The sequence below is a fragment of the Hippopotamus amphibius genome, chromosome 16 (genome assembly GCF_030028045.1).
Source record: "Hippopotamus amphibius kiboko isolate mHipAmp2 chromosome 16, mHipAmp2.hap2, whole genome shotgun sequence".
Lineage (NCBI taxonomy): Eukaryota > Metazoa > Chordata > Mammalia > Artiodactyla > Hippopotamidae > Hippopotamus > Hippopotamus amphibius.
The window spans coordinates 14182741-14206161 of NC_080201.1; the positions used below are offsets into that span (position 1 = coordinate 14182741).

Consider the following 23421-nt stretch of genomic DNA (forward strand, 5'->3'; position numbering starts at 1 on the left):
GCTCCGCAAGGACAGGCCCCAGACCATCTCCACCCACTTTACATTCGGTTCTTTGTTTCTTTGTAATACTATGCTTACTAGGAATCTTGATTAGCCCAGCATGTTCTTTCCCTCTGAAGCAAGGTTCCCCTGGAAGAACATCTCCTGGGGGAAACTCAGAAATATTTCTAGGAAGAGGGGCACCATTTAGGGAACCAGGAATGAGAGGAATGTTTCGGTTATTACCACCCACTTTCCCTCCCTGTTTCTATGTCCCCAGGAAAGAACCAGGGTTTGACACATTCTTTCTCCGGGTGTGCCCCACCAAGTCCCCTCCCACCACTCCTTGGTGGAAAAGGCTGGAACCTCAGGCTACTAAATGCTGGAGAAAAGAGAGGTTTGGCTTTTATTGTATACTCTTTAAACTTAGAAATGCTCGTGATTGCAGCCGGCATAAGTATAGACATAGACATTAGGCATAGGTATGGGTGCTAAGGGCTATAGTTTGCTTAAGATATAAGATTAAGAAGTTATTTATACATGCTTACCTCAGAGTCACAGCGTTTGCAGGGTACATGAGAACAATATAACCTTTTGTAATAAGAGCAATGCAATTGTTAGGCCCATGGGGGCAAGAAGATGTTGTGACTTAATGGGATGATTTCAGAGTAAAATGTTCCCCCTGACCCATAATGAAATGTTCCAGATCTGAGATTTGAGAAGTTGGGTACACGGGAAGGGTCCGTGACGAAAGAAAGAAACTGGTAGATGCTGAGGGAAGATATGCTCCGTCATAAAAGATTTTTTCTGAGATATGCTTACTATATAAACACACAAAGCTCTGACAATAAAGAGAGATCCTGCATAGCTGACACAGGCCTCCTCGTCTCTTCCTTGCGCCGACGCCACTCCTCCCTTGGGTACTCCTGGACCCGCCGGAGCCAGACTTCGACAACTGCCCACAAGAGTTCCAAAGAGGCGGCCTCCTTCCCATCCAGACAGAGAGAGGAGGCGTCACTGTGCCACAACAGAGGGACAAGGAAGGTGTACAGCCCACGCTCTACCAAAAAAGCAAGGGGAGAGTCACACGGGCCTTCAGAGGGCCATCAGCAGCCAGTCATGACTCTACAACACAAACACATCAGTCTGAAAAAGATGCAGCCTTCCAATCCCAGGTGAGATGAGGTATCCAGTGGGCAAGTGCTGGAAGAGGAAGGGGAGCAGTGAAGGAGGCAAGTGTTCCCTGCATCTGGCCAATACTCTCCTGGAAAATGAAGGCAAAACCACACAGGCCTTAATGAAGGCCACTGGCCACAAGTCTTCGCTGGTGCACAGACAGCCAATCAGGAAGGAGAAAGAGCAGAAGCTGCTTGAGGAAGTGAAAATGAACAAGCAGAAAATCCAAGACCTGGAGAGAAAAATTAGGAAAACAAGAAAGGTCCTCTATAATTTACATCTGCCTTCTAAACAGGAAAGCCACGAACTCTTGTTCTGGGCACAGGATGCTAAAAGAGCTCTTGCCACAGAGAAGGTGGAAATTGCCAACTTGAGACATGTTAGGACAAACACACCAAGAAAGAGAGAGACTCTTCAACAAGCCATGTCTCTTCAAATAGCTCCAAGAAATAAGCAGTCCACCAGAAACTTCCTGGAAGATACCCTCAACGACCAAAGAGTGCCTCTGGCCCAGCCACCAGAACAGGGGAAATCTTGCTCCCAGGATCAATAATAGGCCAACCTGTGGGGCCTTCCTCCTCCTGCTGAAGGAGCCCGGCCTGGACCGGAAGCCCCAACAACTGTTCCCAGGGGTCACCTGAGGCCTCAAGTGCAGTGCATGCCTCCTGGCTGGTTCAGCGGGGTCCCCCTAACAGATGCAAGAAGCCCTTCTCTTCTAGAGAGCTGGATGTTACAGGCCACCTGTCATATTTCTATGATTTCCATGATCACATTGAGACGAAGACGCCCACCCCACCAGGAAGACCTCCAGTGCCCCCTGCATCCTTCCACCTATGGTTCCCCTTAGACCTACTGAGAAAATACAATTTGTGCTCCCCTCCCCTGCCCGCCCAAGTAGAACTTCCTCTTGCCCAAGAGGGTACATGCAGACAAAAGTCTGAGGTTTGGGGTTGTAAACAACCATCTGACCACTGTAAAGACCACTGGCTAAACTGTTTCTTCCCACCACCAACAATAAGCCAGCCTACGAGGTCCTCCTCGTCCCCCACTGGAGGAGCTCAGCCTGGACTTGGGTCCGGGCCTGCGGAGGAAGTCCCTACACCTTGTCCTGGGCTCCTCTGAGGTCTCCTCTGATCGCCTACCTGTGCTTTGCTGAAACCCTTCACTTTTGCAGATACATGCAGAAGAGCCACTGTGTCACAGCCTCGAAGGGGAACAACTTGATTCCCTCAAACACGGCCCATCCAGGGCCAACCCAATCATCACCTTCCTCAGCAATCCTCCCTGGATCTCCCAAGTGAGAATTCTAAGACTGTTGGCCCCGCCTGTGGAGCCTGGACATACTCCAGCATGGGCTCTGCTGTCTACCTAGCAAACGAGAGGGCTCCACACCTTTATGACAATTCATACCACTATCCTTGGTGCAGTGTGACCAGCTTGAAGAGGCGCCATTTGCAATTAACTCCAAGCCTGATACCCCCGGCTCCATGGCTCCCACACTCACATGGGAAACCAGAATCTCTGAACCCACACATCGGTGATGACCTGCAACATCAACTTGGCCTATCATGCGGCCCCCAACATCCTAGTGGCATTATTTAGACACTCCTGTGATAACGGCCACGTGTGCTCTGCAGAGAACCACCTGTATGCTTTAAAGCAATCAACAACGTTGCCACGGTGTACATACCTTACCCAACTCTAGCTGCCTCCGTGTACAATACATTTGTCATGGCACATCCGTGGTGTCACTGATGGGGGAAAGTTTGAAGTTTATAACTTTACGCTAGCTCTGTTTCTGTAAAGACTGCTTGCTGTGCCGCGATAAGAACAAGATGACCTAGTTATCAACTGTAACCTTAAGATGTTCTGATAAGTATGGAATGTCCTGCTCCTGCTCATGCAAGTTTGTTTGGAAGCCCCCTCCCCTCTTCTTGCGTGTAACCCATAGCGACTCCCGCACTCTGTAACTGCCCTAAACTATAGTAATTATGTAACCAATCAGTTTGTGCCAAACTCAACTAGAGCCTTGTTTAAACCAACCAATCAGTCTGTGCCTATTATAGCTATATGACTTAACCTATAAAAGGAAAAGATTCCCCTGAAACGGGGCCCCAGAATTTTGGGTCCGCAGGCTCAATAAACCTGAGTTCTCCAACCCTCTGAGTGTGGTCCTTGGTCTCTCGTGGGATCGGTTTTGGGATCGGTTTTCTGCAGCATCACAAGGTGCTAGTCGGAATCTTCATCACCAAGCTCACAAGGCCAGCCGTGCAGACGACCGTCCAGGTCCACGCAATGGGAAGAGGGCCTCAAATGGCCACACTCAACGCTACTGACACGCACCTCCCAGAGCCCAAGTGCACGCTGATTTTTATGGGGGTGGGGGGGAGGTAGGATCTTTGCTGAGATTCCCAAATGCCACAGAGCAGAGAAGCAACTCAAGGCAAAAATCAGTACTCGGTTCCCTCACCCCGAGGTGCTCCTTTTTGCACCCACAGCATTTCCAAAGCTTGCTTCTGCTGCCTGGTACCAGGCATCACAGTCCCAACAGTGAGGGCATCGCAGGCCAGTAGACCCACGACTGAAGGACTGCCAGAAGCAGACCACGAGAGCCTTCACACAAAACGCTTCCAAAGTCTGAGGGAACATTCCTCACTCCTAGGCAGCAACATATCCTGGAGTCGTTTGGAATTCCTAGGGAGATGTTGGAGTAAGTATACAACGAATTAAGCCAGAAAAGGAGAGGCGAACCTCACTCACCTGTGGAGGATGAGTCATCATTTGGAAGGAAAAAAAAGGCCAAAGACCCTCATCGCATCCAGGATGCCCGGCATGAGGGCACTGCAAGTGCGGTGCTTTTACCCTGCCTCCTAAATAGTGGGGACCTCAAACGCTTCCAATTCTTCTTCCACATCTGTTCCCTGCTGGGCCTTCTCCTTAAAACCCTCTCTGGTCTCTCCCCTGAATAAGCAACTACCACTTCTGAAGTTTATGGTTAAAAAAAAAAAAAGTATTCACCACACAGGATTACCTCAAGACCTTGTCACCCACAGAATTGTTTAATTTTAATGGCAGCTCAGATTTTAATAGGAAAGGTCTGGGTGATTTAGAGCACTGCGTGTAATGCTCTAAAAATCCTTCGGGCTTGAGTGGAAAGAAATAGAAAAAAAAAGAATAAAAACAGAGTTCCAGCCGATTCAGCTGCCCAACCAGGTTTAGGAACCAGTAATTCATTATCCGAAAGGGCTGGTGTTTGAAAAGTCTGTGTCTGTCAATCGTGAAAAAACTTTCGCCATGACTTCACTGGACCCTCCAGACAGTGCACGGAACAAGTAGGCAGAGACCACTGAGGTTTAGGAAAGCAATCTTGCTAACCTCAACATAGCACCTAATAGCCGCTTTCCGAGGGCTCAGTCCACAGGGAACGCTGCAAAGCAGTAGTTCTCAACCAGAGGCAGTTTTGTCCCCATCTCCCCCGCTGAGGACACCTGGCAATGTCTGGAGACATTTTCGGTCGTCACAAACTGGTGGGGATGCTAGGGCATCGCATGCGGAGGGCTAGCGACGCTGCTAATCGTCCTACAATGCACAGGACAGCACACCGCTGCCCACCCCCCCGCGACACAGAATGATCCAGTCCCAGGTGTTAGTATTGCCGAGGGTGAAAAACGCTGGTCCTAAAGTCACTTGAAACCCCCTAGGCATCCACTCTTGAGTCATGACCCCTCTGAGCATCTTAGTCGGCAGACCCTGTCCCTAGTGGGAGAAAGTATTTATACACGCACACACAGACACAAAGCTTTGTGCAATTTTGAACGGGGGGGGGGGGGCGCCATTAATCCCTGATGCCCATTCATGAACACTCCCCACACCCCAACCCTGCAATGCCAGGCACCCAAGCATACCGAGATCAGGTACTTTTTTTTTTGGAAAGTACCCCAGGGTTCCCCTGGTGGCCCAGCAGTTAAGAATCCGCCTGCCAATGCAGGGGACACGCGTTCGAGCTCTGGTCCGGGAAGATTCCACATGCCGCAGAGCACCTAAGCCGGTTCGCCACAACTCCTGAGCCTGGAGCCCGCCAGCCACAACTACGGAGCCCATGCGCCTCAACTACTGAGGCCCGCCTGCCTAAAGCCAGCGCTCCGCAACAAGAGAAGTCACTGCACCCCTGCTCTCCACAAGTAGAGAAAGCCCCGTGGGCAGCAACGAAGACCCAATGCAGCCACAAATAAAATAAATAAATAAAAAAGAAACTCCTCCAATTTTTAAAAAATCCTTCTAAATAAAAGAAACCCTGCTGAAAAGAACCTGCAGCACTTACATGACTTCATTTAAACCTCACAGCCATCCAGTCTGGTCGGGACTCAGGATCAGCATGTGACTGAAGAGGAGACTGAGGTACACACAGCGCTTTAGGTTAACTCCCCCAAGGTGGCACAGCCCGCGAGCGGCAGAGCCGCAGGCGCAGGCCCTCTGGGTGCGTAGACCCCCCGGGCAACCGCGCGCGCCGGGCCGGCCCTCCCGCACCGCCTGGGGCAGCCCCGCGCCAACCCAGGCCCCGCCCCGGGCGCGCGTCTGCGCAGAGAGGACCCTGCCCCGACTGCCCCGCCGCGTGGGTCTCCGCAGGTGCTGCTCCGGCGGGCCCGCGCCTTGTCCTCCGAAACCGCGCTCACCGGAGGCTCCTGGTTCATGGAGCAAGTCCGCTCCAAGGCCCCGTCACCTGTGCAGTCAGGGTCCCCCACACTTGCCGGCTCGCAGCATCCGCCAGGAGCCTCCCTGTGCTCCTCGGAGGCCAGCAGGCAGCCAATACCTAGAAATCAACGAGCCATGGCGAGTCCCTGAGGTTTCCTTATGTTTCCTCCATTAAGCCTCGCCTCGGTTCTCTCAGTCTGTCTCTGCTTCTGTTTCGCAGCAAGAGGCTGTTTGCGGACGAGGCGGGCTAGGCGGTCCTGCAGGGACCAACTTCACTTTCTTCCTCCGGCTGGAACGGATGCCGGACGTGCCCCAGGGCCCATCCTGTGTCCTCACTTCCTGGTGGTCACGCTTTAGTCTGATCGCCCGGGTTCCTGTTGAAAACCACCCAGCCGGGCACCTTTGCATCCCGAGGCCTGTGAAAATCAGGACACAGTATTCAGGCAAACTGTGTTCAGGGGCACATTTTTCCCCTTCTGCTTTGCAGATACACGTATCCGAATCTAAAATTTTTGTTTCAGAAAGCAACAGCCAATCAGATGTAACGGATGTTAGTTACCCCTTTGCCGTAGGTTCACCAGACCAGTTTTTTAAATGAGTACACCTTAATCTAAAGCTAAGCTCCCCCCCCCCCCCCCACCACTACCCTGCTGCTCCTTTCTGTCACCCACCCCGGCTCTGGGACAAGCGCTCTGAGTCAATGGAGCATCCCTTCTCTGGATAGTTCTTACCCGGACGGGACACCAGTGTAGCCAGAAATCAACAAGACCTGCCCGGTAGGTTCTGACAATTCACAGAAAAGGCTTCATACTGCCCACGTCTGGACCCCATTTGGGCTCATTCTAAAAACGGCCCCAGCACCTTTTCTTGACTGGATATTATTGGATTCCCTGCAGCTGGGCAACGGTGGCTTTTTCCATCCTAGGCTGGAAGGGATGAACCCTGCCCTCTGATGGAGGAGAAACAGGCCCAAAGAGGGGAAGTGAATGTGTCAAGATGACAAAGTCAGCGGCGAGGTAGAGAGGAGACCTGCGCGCTTGGCCTGGGCCAGGGTGCATTCATGAGCTGGTGACATCATCAGAAACTTCTTCCCCTTCATCCCACAGAGAGCAGGCTGTGTGGATGGGGGTCCTCCCCACTGCACTCGGCCTGGAGAGAAGCCAGCCAGCTGCAGACAGCCCTGCCCCGAGACTCTGAGCTGCTGTAGTTCCAGCTTGTGGGCATCCTCCCACTGGGTTCAGAATTTTGGGTCAAGAGGGAGAGGGCTTGGGCACCAGCGGTGGAAATCTAGGTGGAGCCAGAGCGCCCTCTGCTGCCTAACTGCTAAGTAACCCAAACCTTAGGTCTACCTCTCAGATTTCTTGTGGTCCCCACCCAGGAAAGCTGAGGGTTGGGTTCAGGGCAAACCCCTCCTGGGAAGATTTTCTTTTCACTCTAGATCACCCCTGGGGCAAATCCCAGGATCCCAGTTGATGAGAAAATCATGTCCACCATGTACCAGACCCTTTTTCTCTCTTACTGCTTCCCTGAACGTGTCCAACCCTCACCATCTATTGATGGCTTTATGAGGGCCAGCTACTGGGTCCAGTACTTATGGGATTGGAAACGACAAGACACTGTTCCATCTGCCATGGAATTTCTTGAGTGAGACAGACAACCAAGGAAACATAGTGAGACAAAGATTTGATGGAGTGCAATGGGCTGGGGGAGTAGAAAGGAGGACCAAGTACCAAGGAAAGGGATCAGAGAGGCTCTAATAGCAGACAAGGTGTTTGAGCTGAGCTTTGAGGAGGAAACAGAGGTAGACAGATGTGGAGAGAGGGGAAGGCACTTGGGGATAGAACATACACAGCCAATACCCCTCCTCACTTGTCCCTTGTTCCAGCTGCTTCCTCTTCCTCCCTCCCCTCCTAATTCACCATGGGTCACAGCGGCTGTCCAGCTTGAGAAGACACCCACCTCTCCTGGCTGCAGCTCCCCTCTCTGACCAGGTCCGTGTCTGACTGGACTCCTGTGAATTCAATACGTGGGAAATATTTCTTACACAGGGGATTCAGCAAAGCCTAAACCATCCTTTGTCTCTAAGAAAGAGAATTCATCCCAGGAAAGGAGAAAAGGTGCAAAGGTGTCATGCTGAGAGAAGTCTCTCTGCAGGCCATTATGGCTGTTATACCTCCTCACTCTTGGCAGGAGGGGTCCTGAAGGTGCAGGGAAACCCGTTCACCCTGGACAGCAGCATTATTTTCTCTATCCTGATATTCCTCTCTTTGGGGGAAATCAGCTTGAGCTAGAAATCTGTGCTGCCACCAGGGGGCAGAAGAAGACCAAAGTTTTTCCTGAAAACAGCTAATTTGTTAAATTCTCTGCCCACGAGGTGGAGCAGTGGTTCCTAATCTTGGCTGCAAATCAGATTCACCTCTGGGAGCTTTTTAAACAACACTGATGCCAGGTTCCCATCTCCAGAAATTCTGATTTAATTGGGGTACAACCCAGCATCACACTTTTTGGTCTTCCCACAAGAACTTTAATTTTTTTTCAGTGGGGAAAGAATAGAGGAGAATCAGCATCCTCTCACACCATTCTGCATTTCAGCCAGGGTTGAGAACCACTGGGCTAGACCTTTGTAACTCAAACCATGGTTCACAGACTACCAGCATCAACATCCCCTGGGAGAGCTTGTTAGCAATGCAAAATCTCAGGAACCACCCCAAACCTGTTGAATCAGAACCTGCATTTTGACCAGATCTCCAGGGGATCTGTGTGCATATTGAAGTTTGAGGAATGCTGGTCTTAGTAACCAGAAGGGCCCTTGGGGAGGTCCTAGTCCAATGCCGAATCTAGTTTACAGATGCAGAGATTGAAGCCAGAAGGAAAAGCCCATTAGCTCAAAGTCATTGGCGATGCGTTGGGTGGAATGGCACAGACCTCGAGAGCCTGACTCCCTGTCCAGTAGCACAGCACCCTGCTCCTCCAGCATCAAATGGCCATAAATGGTGACGGGAGTTCGGTGGGGTTTTGGAACCTCCCCAGAGCTCTCAGCATGTGGGCTGTGGGCATCCCAGAGATGGTGAAGGTACCATCCCCTGCTCAAGGAGCTTCCATCCTCATATATAGCTCAAAACAGACACACATGACATTAGCCAATTATAACCTCTCACCTCGAGTCACGCTGTGGGACCATCTCTAAACCTAGGAAAACAGAGACGGGAGAAAGATCAGTGTGGACGGATGGGTAGCCAGGGAATGCTTCCTGCAGGCAGAGCTTGTGAGAGGGGCTGGGTGAGATTTCAGTGGCTGGTGGAGGGAAAGTCAGCCTTTTAGGCCAAATGGCCAAGAGGAAGGGTATTGATAAGGCAGGAAGGGGATCAGCGTGACCAGAGCACCAGGTAAGGTTTGGGCAGCAGGGAGAGATAAAGCTGGGTTTAGAGAATGGTTCAGAACATAGACAAGGCCCTTAAAACAGGCAGAGGACTGCTGAGTAGAGCTGATTCAGTCCCTGGACTGGAAGCCTCAGGGAATCATGGAAGGTATTGGAGCCAGGGTGGAGTCTGGGCCTTGGAAAGGCCTTCTGGGATGTACTGGACATGGTGCGATGGAGGAAGAGGATTCAGGAACCCTCACCCTGGGAGCTCACTGAGGACACGGCTAGAGGCTCATTCATCTCAAGGTCACCAGCATTTGGTAGAGCCTTGGCCTTGGAAGGTCTCCTCCAGCTGACCATACCCAGGGGAGGCCAGCTTTCAACCCAAGGGCCATTTAAGACTCAAGGTCTAGATCAGAACAGGAAATAAGTCATGCTCTTGTGACCTTGGGCTTGTTCCATCATAGAGTGGGGATGATAACAGAAACTCCCTCATGAGGTTAGTAAGAATTGTTGGGGACAAGACACGTTTCACGCCTGGCGCCTAGCTGGCACTCCTCATCACGATGACTCCCTTCTCCTTTTAACCCCTGTTCTTCGCAGGGCCTCAGTAAGTGAGCAACGCCTTGGTATCCCGTTAGCTTGCTCCTTCAATCTCTTCTCCTTCCCTAATTAATGGTAGCATCTGTTGAGTACTGCACCCATATTAAAGCACAAGCTCGTTTAATACTACAATAATGCTTTGAGATCCGTTCTATTCGTTCCCTGATGTTAAGGTGAGAAAAATCAATGACAGAGTTCCTACCTGCACACAAGGGTTTGAATTGGGCTGTTGGATCAAGCAGCCCTCTCCTAACCACGCTTTCATATAGCCTCCACGTGAGATGGTCCAGGACTCTCCACGGCCCCTCCATGACCCTCAAGCTACACATTCTCCCTCCATAACTAACTCCTCCTCTGACAGTTATAGGGACCAATCTCAATTTTTTGCTTTTGGCTTTCATCTTCTCCTTTGACCAACAGACCCACATTTCCAAAGGCCAGTGGGATACGGTATCCACATGGATGTCTGTCTTCTTCTGAAACGAACCAGCCCCAAGTTCCCAGCCCCCTCCTCTAGCCTGAGCCGGGGTAGCTCATGCCTTGTACCTCCTAAGTTCATTCTATGCAGAAGGGTGGCCACGCTGGTTTCCATCCCCAGTGTGGGGTTCTGGAGAGCAGGAATCTGTCCACGGGTGCCTCTCACAGAGCCAGGCACAGTCAATACAGGACTTACCTAGCTCTCCAACCAGCGTCCCCTCCCAGCTCCCCTATTTCGGCTCACAGCACTGTATCCTCCATCAGGTCCTTTAAGATCTGAAACTTTCTCCTGGACCATCCCTCTCCAGCAGCCTTCTCATTCCCCCAACCGTCCTCTCTGCTCAGAACCGCCTGCCAACTGTCTCTTAGATTGTTTCTTCCCCCCACATTCCAACAGACCAACTGCTCCCCGCCCTCCTGCAAGCTCCCCGCCCTCAAATCCAAGCCCGCCTGAGCCTTGACCACACTCTGGCCCCTACTCTAGTTAGTTCCCAGTGTGTGTCTTACACAATGCCAGGTCACGCAGCCCCCTGCCATGCACAGCTGCCCTGTTGTTATTGATTCATTCGTTTATTCTGTTGTCACCCACTGATGTGTGCTGACTACTCATTCAAATACTTCTTGAGCTAATGAATGAAAGAGATGTTGATGGTCACCTGATCTAGGAGAATTTACACCTGAATAATGGAAATACCTAGGAAGTTTGTGAAAAGTACAGTCCCCAAGCCCATCTCTAAAACTTACTGAATCAGAATCTCTGAAGGAAGTCCTGAGGGCTTTCACTTTTATTCATTTAACTTTTTTTCTTTTAAAGTAATTTTGAGAATTATAAAACAGTTTGGAAATAATAAAGTTCCCATATACCCTTTACCCAGCTTCCCCAAACAGTAACCCTTAGGCAACATCATCCAATGATCTAAACCAGGAAATTAACATCGATATATTAATTCATCTACAGACTTTTTTCAAATGTAGCCAGGTGTCCACTGACGTCCTTTCTACGTTCCAGGAGCCAATCCACGATCTCACAGGGTACTCCCGTCCCCTTAGGCTACTCCAATCTGGGACGGTCCGTGGTCTTTGCCTTTCACATGACCTTGACACTCTGGAAGAGTACTGGTCAGTATTTTGCAGAATGTCCCTCGATATGGGTTTATCTATACTATATGGGTTACACTATTTCCTTGTGAATAAATCCAGAATAACACAGAAATGATGTTATGTCCTTAGTACAGCATATCAAAATGTATCATTACTGCTGATTTTAACTTTGATGACTTAGGAAAGGTGCTATCTGCCAGGTTTCTCCACTGTAGAATTACAATTTTCCCAGTTGACAGTTCTTGCCTGTCAAAATTATTACTGTGCTAGCAACAAAGACCCAATGTAGCCAAAAATAAATTAATTAATTTAAAAAAATAAAAAATCAGAGTGAATATATGTATATGTATAACTGATGCACTTTACTGTATATCTGAAACTAACACAACATTGTATATCAACTATACTCCAATAAAAAAATAAGCCTGCAAAAAAAAAATTATTACTGTGCTGTTTGTCAAATGATGCTTTTCTATTTCTATCATGCCTTTCGATTAACTAGAGATCTACTACAAGGAAGAGCTATTCTCTTTCTCAATAGATATAGACATAGATATAATATCTACATACATATTATGTATAAATAGCCAATTACTTATTATATCAAGACAGACTCATAGATATGTATTTAATTCTACAAGTTATAATCCATTACCATCAATATTTATTTTGTGGCCAAAAGTATCCCAGATTTGGCCATGGGGAGCACTTGCAAATTAGCTATTGTGTCCTTTTGACGTGCCCCCAAAGTGTTGCGAGAACTTCCTAACTTCCTGGCACTGCAACAACCAGGAGTTCAACCTGATACCTTTGATTCCAAACCAACATCAAGGAATCATCCTGGCCTTCCTACTTTCCTTATCTGTAACTCCTTCCTCCATGCTTGAGAAACTCACTTCTCTTCTGCAGTGTACATACTTATTTGCTTGACCCCAGAATACATATAAAAGGTTTTCAGGATTGCTAAGCCATTGGCCTGTGAAAAACAGATTTACTAACTCAAGCACAACATCTACGTACAGTTCTTTTTGTGTTCAGACTTACATCATCCATAGAAATACTGTTTTCACAAGTCATGTGGGAGGGTTTTTATCCCTTTGGTGTGGATGTGTTATTCACTTGGCATACAGTTAGGTTCATGGGTTACTTTTTCATTCCAAGTTTTACTACCCCTACATCCTGGTTGATTGCAGTTATTTACTTTGGGGTATATGAAACATGACCATGTTTCCAAATATCAGAACTACATGAAAAGGTGCACAAAGAGAAGTGTCATCTCACCTTCCTCCTTTGAACCCACTCCTATTCATCCATTTTTCCCCACCCTGTTTCCACTTACATCCTATAGGTGACTAATTCCATGGTTTCTAGTTTGTCCCTCATATTTCTTTTTTTTAATATTTATTTATCTATTTGGCTGTGCCAGGTCTTAGTTGCGGCACGCGGGATCTTTGTTGCTGTGTGCGGGATCTTCATTGCGGCGTGCGGGATCTTCATTGCGGCGTGCGGGATCTTCATTGCGGCATGCGGGATCTAGTTACCTCACCAGGGATCGAAACTGGGCCCCCTGCATTAGGAGGGCGGAGTCAACCACTGGACCACCAGGGAAGTCCTTCCCTCTTATATTTCTTTTTGCACAAATGAGATGTATATTTTTAGAACCCCTTCTTTTTTATGTGTATACAATAGATCTTCATTTGCACTTTGATTTTTTCATTTAACAGTATATCCTGGGACTTCCCTGGTGGCACAGTGGTTAAGAATCCGCTTGCCAATGAACCCTGGTTGGGGAAGATCCCACATGCTACACAGCAACTAAGCCCATGCACCACAACTACTGAGCCTGCGCTCTACAGCCCACAAGCAACAAATACTGAGCTCACGCGCCACAACCACTGAAGCCCACGTGCCTAGAGCCTGTGCTCTGCAACAAGAGAAGCCATTGCAATGAGAAGCCCACTCACCACAAGGAAGAATAGCCCCTGCTCTCTGCAACTAGAGAAAGCCTGCGTGCAGCAATGAAGACCCAAAGCAGCCAATAAATAAATAGATAAGTTTATTTTTTTAAAAAGTATATCCTGGATTTCATCCCATATCAGTTCATAAAAATCTTCCTTATTTATTACATCTGCATAGTACACCATTGCATAGATGTACCATTGATGATTCAACTGCTTCCTATGTATGGCCATTTCAGTTATTTCCAATATTACAAATAATACTGTAATAACCTTGTGTGCATATAGATTCTTACACTTTTGAAGATGTATCTTCAAGGTGAATTTCTAGACAACAGATGGCCAAGTCAAAAGGTAAGTGCCTTTGGGACTTTCCTGGCGATCCAGTGGTCAATATTCCATACTTCCACTGCAGGGGACAAGGGTTTGATCCCCCACAACCCCTGCCGAAAAGGTAAGTGCCTTTGTAATGTTGGTAGACATTGTCAAGTTCCCCTCCAAAAGGGTTGTCTCCGTTTGCATTCCCACCAGCAATTTATGAGAGTATCTGTTTCCTCACAGCCTTGCCAAGGGGAAATTGTCAGACTTCTAATTTTCGCCATTCTGATAGATGAGAAACAGGGTTGTTTTTGTTCACCTATCTGTAATGATGACTGTGCTTGTATATATTTTCATATGTTTGAGGGCCATTTTAGTGTGTGTGTGTGTGTGTGTGTGTGTGTGTGTGTGTGTGTTGTCTGTTCAAGTCTTTTCTCATTTTCTTTTGGCTATTTCATCCCCATCCCTCAATTTTTAAGACTTCTCTCCATATTCAAGATTTTAGCTCTTCATCTGTTTTACATGTTGCAAATGTTTTCTCCCAAGTTTCCAGTTGTCTTTTAATTTTGTTTATGGTGTTTTTTGCCATGTCCAATTTACCAATCTTTCATTTAATGGCCTCTGGATTCTGAGTCATGTTTTGAAATCTTTTCCTTTTACTGAGGTTAAGAGAAATTCACCCATGCTTTTTTCTTTCCACTACTACTTACATGGTTTCTTTTCTTTTCTTTTTTTTTTTACATTTGAATTCATGATCCATTTGAGTCTGTTCTTCTGGTGTGAGCTGTGCATTCATTTTTATCTTTTTTTTTTTTTTTAAGAGCTCAGTTTTTTATTGAACGTGTTACTAAAGAGGTTTAGTCAAAAAGACCAAAGCCCATGTCATCATCAGACTCTTCAGATTCTTCTTTCTTTGCTTCTACCTTCTCCTCCTCAGCTGGGGCAGCCGTGGTGGAGGGGGCAGGACCTCCTGCTGGTACAGCACCAGCTGCTGGGGCAGGTCCACCAGCCCCTACCTTGCAGATGAGACTCCCGATGTTAACATTGGCCAAAGCCTTTGCAAACAAGCCTGGCCAGAAAGGTTCAACATTTACGCCAGCTGCTTTAATGAGGGCATTGATCTTATCCTCCGTGACCGTCACCTCATCGTCGTGCAGGATGAGGGCCAAGTAGATGCAGGTGAGCTCTGAGACGGAGGCCATGGCGCGGACGAGGGCTAGGCGGGGACTGCCGGGCGCGGTCCTAGTCGCCGGATGAAGTGAGGGCCTCACCCCAACGCGGCCTTAGCTTCCTCGGAAGGACCGAGCACCTTAGCGGCAGCTGAGGAAAGAGCCATTTTTATGTTTTTCGAAATGACTACCCAGTTGTCCCAGCACCATTTATTTAAGTCTATCATTGCCTCCAAGATCTGAGATCCCATCTTTGTCATATACTAAATTTCCATTTGTACTTAGGTCTATTTCTGCATGTTCTATTCTGTTCCATTGTTCTGTCTATTCATGTGCCAAGGCCACACTGTTCTAATTACAGAAGCTTCACAGTTTGTTTTAATGTCTGGTAGAGCTAGTCACCACCTCCATCCCCTGCCCCACTCCTTTGTTTCAATGTTTCCCTGGATATTCCAGCAGGCTTATTTTCTATATATAAACTTTAATATCAACAAACTGTGTCCCCCAAAACAGGTCCAAGAAGTAAGCAGTCACCAGAAACTTCCTGGAAGACATTCTCAACTGGCAGAGTTCCTCTGGCCCAGCCACCAAAACAGGTGGCTTGCTCCCAGTATCAATAACAGGCCAACGTGTTGGGTCTTTGTCTTCCTGCTGAATGAGCCTGGCCTGGACTGGAAGCCCCAACAACCATTCACAGGGGTCACCTGAGGCCTCGAGGGTGGTGTATGCCTGCTGGCTGGTTCAGCAGGGTCCCCCCAACAGATGCAAGAAACCCTTCTCTTTTTTTTAAGCTCTTTATTGGAATATAATTCCTTTACACTGTTGTGCCAGTTTTTGCTGTACAACAAAGTGCATCAGCTGTATTTATACATATATCCCCATATGCCCTCCCTCCCGCAACTTCTTCCCACGCTCCCTATCCCAGCCCTCTAAGTCATCACCCATCATCAAGTTGAACTCCCTGTGTTATGCAGCAGCTTCCCACTAGCTATCTATTTTACATTTGGTAGTGTATATATGTCAATGCTACTCTCCCACTTCATCCCAGCTTCCCCTTCACCCTCCACCCCATGTCCTCAAGTCCGTTCTCTATGTCTGCATCTTTAAGGAAACCCTTCTTTTCTAAAGAGCTGGTTGTCACAGGCCACCTGTCATTTCCACAATATCCATGATCACATTGAGACAAAGATGCCACCCCACTGGGAAGACCACTGTCTTATCTGGGAGGACCTTCTGCACCACCCCCCACCCACACATCCTTCCACCTATGGTTGCACTTAGACCTACTTAGAGAAAATACAGTCTGTGCTCCCCTCGTCAAGTACGAACTTCCTTTTGCCCAAGGGGGTATATGCAGACAACAATCTGAGGCTTGGAGTTTGAAAAAACTGTTTGACCATTATAAGAACCACTGCCTAAACTGTTTCCACCTACAGAATCACCTTCTTAGTTTAACTCCTACCACCTCTGTAAGTATGAGTGGCTTAGAAATTTAATTTCTATGTGTGATAAATTTCACACTATAAATAAACCGTTTTCTGTGGGTGATTAGCAAGAGTCCCTCAGTTATTCCACTGCACAGCCAGGTTTGGGAACCGGGGGAATACAACAGACAGGACTGGGATCTGGAGGATCCGGGGTGCCCCTACTCCCTAGCAGGGTCCTTGAGAACAGCTGGACCCACCACACCAGAAGGTGAATAGGGAAGACTCAGCAAGACTGGAGAGGAGTCAGGACATCCCTGCTGGTGCAGTGGTTAAGACTCTGAATTCCCAGTGCAGGGGGCCTGGGTTTGATCCCTGGTCAGGGAGTGAGATTACACATGCATGCCACAACTAAGTCTGCATGCTGCAACTAAGACCCAGTGCAACCAAATAAATAAATGTTTTTTTAAACGAGCACAATCTGAAAAAAAAGAAGTTCCTAATTGTTTAATATGCAATGTGTACATTTATTCTACTGCGCAGTACAGGAAATAAAGTGGCAAAATTAATTAAAAAAAAAAAACAAAACAGCCCGGGGTAGTCCTCCAGCTCAGAGTGGTTAAACCATCAGCGATAACAGTCACCACAGCGCCTTCCCAAGCTAGGGGTATTCTGCACAGTCTAGAATTCTATCTCCCTTCAACCTTCCAGCAGCCCAATGAAGGAAATTCAGGTATGATCACCATTTTATGGGAACAGAGAGGTTAAGACAACCAATCATGGCAGACCTGGGGTGAAGAGAGACATCTCACTCCATTGGCCACACACCCTTGTTTCCAAGACCCTGGATTCTAAGGATACTGTGAGAGTTAGAAAGCATAGCAACTAAGTCCCCACTGTCTACATTGCATGGCCATAGCCCAGAAAGAAGTTAAGGGATGCTGGTATCCTAGAATGGGCTGGAGGAGCTTGACCCTGTTGTTTCATAACAGAGAAACAAACAAGAGAGACTTTCTTTAGATCACACAGCCAGTCAGTGTCAAAGCTGAGACCAGAGTCCAGGTCTACTTAGGCAGGGGTCTTTGCACCCACCCCCAATGCATTCAGGAGTTTAGAGGCAAGGCAAGGCTGGCCCCTGGAGGAAGGGCTGGAGAACTGCAGCCGTCCCTGTCCTGAGACCCTGGGCAGCTTCACTCTGCAGGATGGATTTCCCGGCCCTGTGCCTCCCTGAGGGTTTCTCCTTCCTTACTAGTGCCTCCCTGCAGAATCCCCAGGATTCTGTTGATGAAGTCCTACCAGGGGTCCAGCATACACAAAGCAGTTTTCCCTCTCACTGCGTCCTTGAAATCACTGGCTCAAGAAACACCTAGACAGAGATGGCTTTTCATGTATGAGGCACTGGGATGGCTGGGTGGGGACAGAATCTGAGAAGATGGCCCTGTCTGTCCCCACGGAGGTTATGCTGTGTGGGGTGTCTCAGACACGATCTGTGGTGCGCAGAGAGCTGGAATGGGACAGGGTGGGCGGGGGATGGGGGGAGGCCAAACGTCAACTAAAGAATGGAGGGACTCCTGGGCACCACGTCTGAGTTACGTGTGAAGAGGAAAGGATTTCAGTAATGAAATGACAGTACAAAAATCCCCGGGAAGGAGGGAAAGCAGGGCCAGGGCCTCGCCTCACTTCCCTGGTATCTGCTCTTCCCCTCAGCTCCTTTCTCCCCAGCCACCAACATCCTGGGGGGGGGTTCCACCTTCTGACTCCTTATAATATCCGCTCCCTGACTCACCTGCCTCTTCTCACAGGTCCTCCCCCCTCCTGCATGGCCTTGATCACGTCTCCTGCAGTCACCCAACCCCAACCCTGAACCCTCAGATCTCCAAGTCCTTTGTAGGCCTGTCTACAGAGAAATCTCTACAGTAACCAATCAGTAAGCTAAAACTAGTTCCAAACCAACCTCTGCCGCAAAGAAAAAGAAATCTCAGTGGAAGAGTAAAGGTGCAAGGAAGTGATGGAGAGGGACACATTCTTGGCTAGATCTGGGCAGCTGTGCAAGAGGAGCCCAGGCTGGAGGGACTTTGGGGGTGACACATTGGATTAGGAGGCATGGCTATGTGGGAGGAAGGCAGGAGCAGAGGCTGGGAGGCAGGAAGGCTCTGGGTGGGTCTGCAGGACAGCACATGGCCCAACACATCCAGCTGACAGGCTAAGGGGTGGCCTTATCAGCGCAGAGCCCTGGGGAATATTTCCCCAAAGGCAGTGAGGAGCCACGCAAGACTGGGTGCAGGGATATCTTGAAAAGTGTGTTTAGAGAGATTCCTGGAAGAAACTGTGTCCTCTGCTCTGCAGCTTCTCAAGGCGGGGTGTGGGAGAGGAGATGGGGTGGGGTGGGGCGGGGAATTGGAGAGAGCTCTGGCTACACAGCTCTCACAGCCCCTGAGAACCTGTCCGGCAGCCAGTTTCTTCCTCCAGTCCTCGGGGCAGAATTTGCACCACCCCAGGATGAGGGGGATGAGAATCCACAAGGTCAAGGCTGGGTAGTGGCTGAGAGAGAACGGAGCCAAACCCTGACTCCGTGTGGTGCTCTTTGCTCACTGCACAGGCCCCCTCCAGCACTGGGTCTAGGTGGGAGGTGGCAGCAGAGAGTGGCTTGGGGGTGGGATCTAGAACCTCCCCAACCGTGCTTCTGAAAGTGGTGTTTCCAGGGGTGGCTCCGATCATGTCTGTGGGTCACAGAGTGCCCAGTCAAAGGAGGAAACACGACTGACACATAGGGAACAACTGAGAACCACTTGGGACCACAGGATGCAACACTGTCACTAAGTGTCCTAGGAAATCAGAGCAGGAAGAAGGAATCAGTGTGAACAGCTGCCCAAGAGATGACCTGAAACCTGTGTCCAATTGAGCACCAAACCCCTGAAAGGGGCAAGTGGAGGCAAGGCGCTGGACCCACCAGATGTGAAAATATATCGTTTCCTTGGTGAAAATAAGAATTCCACAAGAGCTCAGAGAAAGAATAAACCACCCAGCCCAAGGTAGTAATCTTACCCCATAATGATCGTTGGATACCTGGGATGGGGTAATGATTCATTTGTACTCATCCCTTCTGGGCAATGGCAGCAGAAATGCCCCTGAAGAAGTAAGGAAGGAATGCTTTCTCAGAGACGTTTATATGTTCTGCCCATCTGTCCATGCATCCATTCATCCGTCCACCCTGCATTCTTACAACACAATTTAAAACCCTGCCCAGAGGGTTTGGGGTGGGATGAACTGGGCGATTGGCATTGCCATATATACGCTACTAATAAGGAAAAAAAATCAAATTGTACACTTTAAATATATGCAGTTTATTGTGTCAATTGTATCTCAATAAAAGTAAGTAAATACATGCAGTTTATTGTTTCTCAATTATATCTCAATAAAAGTCCTTGAAAAATGATAACGATGTGAAAACAAAAACCAAAAAGAACCTGCCCAGAGGGAATACTGGCTACGCTTCTGCCCTTCAAAATGCGATGCCCTGTGTGTAATAAGGAAACAGAACCACAAGGTTTAATAAATGAATAAGATGGCAAGTCCAAGGCAACCACAGTTTCCCCCTCTGTTTTCCAACTGAATCCACATCCAAGAGTCTTCTGGAATCTGCTCCCCCTTCTCCCACCTCACTTCCACCCCCAGTCCCGGACCCGGGCCTGGAGAGCGCACGCCCCAAACTCCTCTGCGCCCCTCTCTCTCCTCCCGCCCCCGCCTGCCCGCGCCCCAGGGCCCCCGATGCCCACCTGCAGCCGGGGTCGCCCCCTCCAGCCCTCGTCCACCCGGACCCCCGCCGCTGGTCAGCAATACGAGCCTGAGCTCACGCCCCGCGCGCTCCAGTGACGGTGGCTCTCAGCGCGGCCGCCCGGCCTCCCCCGGAAGCCAGGCGCGTGCCCTCTGGCTTCCCTCGGAGCCTGTGCGCACGCCCGGCCCTCGCGTGTTCGGCCCCGCCTGCTCCTGCTCACCCCTCGGAACCCCACCTGCCGTACCCCGCCCCTCCCCTCCCCTCCTCAACCCCGTCCCCCGCGCGCCCGGCTGCACGAGCCCACCTCCTCCCCGCAGGCGCCGGGCCCCCCACCGCCGCAAGACGGCTGCGTTCCCCGAAAAGCGGCCCTCCTTCCTTCCCCACGTGTTCGGGGACCCGCCGGAGCTCTGCCAGGACGCTTGGGAGACGGCTCGGCCAGGGGAAGGGGCTGTAGGCACTTTCCCTTTAGGGATGAAGAGGAGACGTTTTTCATCTGCCTTCTTAGCGCAGTGGGCAGCGCGTCAGTCTCATAATCTGAAGGTCCTGAGTTCGAGCCTCAGAGAGGGCATGCCGTTTTGTTGCCACCCACAGAAATAATCTGCGTTCTGGGATGGGGTTCACCGAGGCCCCGAGGGGGGAGGCAGGTAAAGGAATCCCCTCCCCGAGCTGCCAGAGGATACAAGTGCAGGTTGAAGTCCACACAGAGCCCATTCGACTGCAAGCCACAGCCACAAGGGACGAGCGTTGTCCCCTCTACCGTAATAATAAGGTGAAAATCTGTAAATGTGAAAACGTGCAGCGTTGACGCGACTATGGTGAGATGGACAGAGCGCTGCTAAGTGGTTCAATTCCTCTCGCAACATCCGTGAAGAATCTCAGTCTCCGAGGTCGCTTCCGATCGCCTTTCTCCCCAACTTCCTCTACTCGGAGCAGGGCCACGTCTCCACGTTCTTTCCCGGCTGTCTCTGAAGACTGTGTCCTCGCTCTGGTCCAGACCCAGCTTTCAGACCCAGCTTTCAAGACCGGCTGTCAGTGCCGGTCCCCCACGTGGGCCCAGAAAGCAAGGTGGGGCGTGACACTGATGACCCGGGAACGGCCAAGCTCTAACCATAGCTGTAGCTGAATCCTTCAATTTTTGACTATTCAGTTTACAATAGCTTCCAGTTACTTTGTGATTTAGCTTCCACTAATTATTTAGATGTATATTTCTTTATTTCCAAAATAGGGACATTTCTGGTTTTCTTTTTTATTATTTATTTCTATCTTAATTGCATTATGGTCGTAGAATACATTCGGTAAGAATTACATACTTTGCAATTTATGGCTCAGTGTTTGGTCAAGTTTTGTGTTTGTTATTATTCTATAATTTTATTTATATTAGATTAATATGAAAGTAAACACTATACTACTAATAATGAGTTAACAATAAAAGTATATTAATTATAAATATAAATGATAAAATTTATTAAACATATTATTATATATTATTATACTCTATTATTCCAGTATTTTTCCTCTCTTAGTTTGAAAGCTGTACCCTTGTTTCATACTCTTTTAGTAATTAACCTTGAAATTACAACACGACTTCTTGATTTATCAAGACTACTATTAACCTGGACTTTTACCTTTTTTCCAGAAAAAAAAAACTTACAGTTCTTTTACTTTATCATTTCCAGTTATCACCCTCCTAACTTACATTTGTTTTCAATTTCCTTGGGTATACATCTAGGAGTCAAATTGCTGGGTCATACAGTAACTCTATCGTTAACACTTTGAAAAGCTACCAAACTGTTTTTCAAAGTGGCTGCAATCCCACCAGCAAGGAATGGGGATTCCAATTTCTCCATATCCTCACCAACACTTGTTATTGTCTGTCCTTTTTATTCTAGCCATCCTAGCACACGTGGAGTGACCTCACTGTGAGTCTGGTTTGCGATTCCCTGATGACATTGAGCATTCTTTCCTGTGCTTATTGCCATTTTTAAAATATAAATTTATTTATTTTATTGGCTGTGTTGGGTCTTTTTTGCTGTGCACGAGTTCTCGATAGTTGTGGTGAGTGGGGGCTACTCTTCATTGTGATGCCTGGGCTCCTCATTGCCATGGCTTCTCTTGTTGCGGAGCATAGGCTCTAGGCACGTGGGCTTCAGTAGTTGCAGCACATGGGCTCAATAGTTGTGGCTTAGTTGCTCCGTGGGATGTGGGATCTTCCTGGAGCAGGGCTCATACCCATGTCCCCTGCATTGGCAGGCGGATTCTTAACCACTGCACCACCTAGGAAACCCCGCTTATTGCCATTTGTATACCTTCTTTATAGAAATGTCTATTCAAATCCTCTGCCCTTTTTAAAATTGGTTTACTTGTCTTTTGTGGTTGAATTGTAAGAATTCTTTACACATTTTGGATATAAATCCCTTACCAGAAACATTTTTGCAAATGTTTTCTCCCCTTCCATGGGCTTTTTCACTTTGTTGATGGTTTCTTTTGAAGCACTCATTTTTGATGAACATTATCTTTGAAGAAATAAACATTGCAGATAGAGTTGAAACTCCTTTTTTATCCTTTTATGATCCAATTTCTCTACTTCCATCTCCAAACCTTACCACCACTGTGAATTTGATCTTTATAATTCCCTACTGTTTTTTTTAAACTGTGTAAAATACACATAACAAAATTTATCACCTTAACTATTTTAAAGTATACAGGTTAGAGACTTCCCTGGTGGTCCAGTGGCTAAGGCTCTGTACTCCCAATGCAGGGGGCCTGAGTTCAACCCCTGGTTAGGGAACTAGATCATGTGTGCCACAAGTGAAGATCCTGTATGCTGCAACTAAAGATCCTGCATAACACAACTAAGACCAGGCACAACCAAATAAACGTTAAAAACTAAGTAACATATACAGGTCAGTGCCATTAAGCACATTCACACTGTTGTGCAACCATCACCACCATCCACCTCCAGAACTTTGTTCATCTTGCAAAACTGAAACTCTGTACCTATTAAACAATAATCTTCTATTTCCTCCTCTGCTCAGCTCCTTGTAACCACCATTCTACTGTGTCTCTATGCATGACCCCTCTAAGTACCTCACATGATCCTTTTATGTCTGATTTAGTTCACTGAGCATGTCTTCAAGATTCATCCCTGTTGTAGCACCTATCAGAATTTCCTTCCTTTCAAAGGCTGAATAATATTCCATTATATATGTTTATATAACAATATCATATTTTGTTTATCCATTCATCCATCGATGGACACTTGTTATAGAGACACTTAGAGTCTATTTGTTACTATAGCCCAGTAGGATAGAACTACTATTGGACTCTACCCTCTGTATCATATTTTTCAATGAATGCTAAATAAATATACTATTCAGAGGCACACTGG

At 48.2% G+C, this 23421-nt stretch overlaps 1 protein-coding gene and 1 non-coding gene across 2 annotated transcripts; one reads left to right on the forward strand and one right to left on the reverse strand.

The window, feature by feature from the left end:
• Positions 1 to 14474: 14474 nt before the first annotated feature.
• On the reverse strand, positions 14475 to 14991 carry LOC130838725 (60S acidic ribosomal protein P1-like). Its single transcript, XM_057712207.1, has one exon. The coding sequence runs from the start codon at positions 14865 to 14867 to the stop codon at positions 14523 to 14525; it is 345 nt and encodes a 114-aa protein (XP_057568190.1). The 5' UTR covers positions 14868 to 14991; the 3' UTR covers positions 14475 to 14522.
• Positions 14992 to 20528: 5537 nt separating this feature from the next.
• TRNAM-CAU (transfer RNA methionine (anticodon CAU)) lies at positions 20529 to 20601 on the forward strand. The gene has a single exon. It is a non-coding gene; the product is annotated as a tRNA-Met (tRNA).
• Positions 20602 to 23421: the final 2820 nt, after the last annotated feature.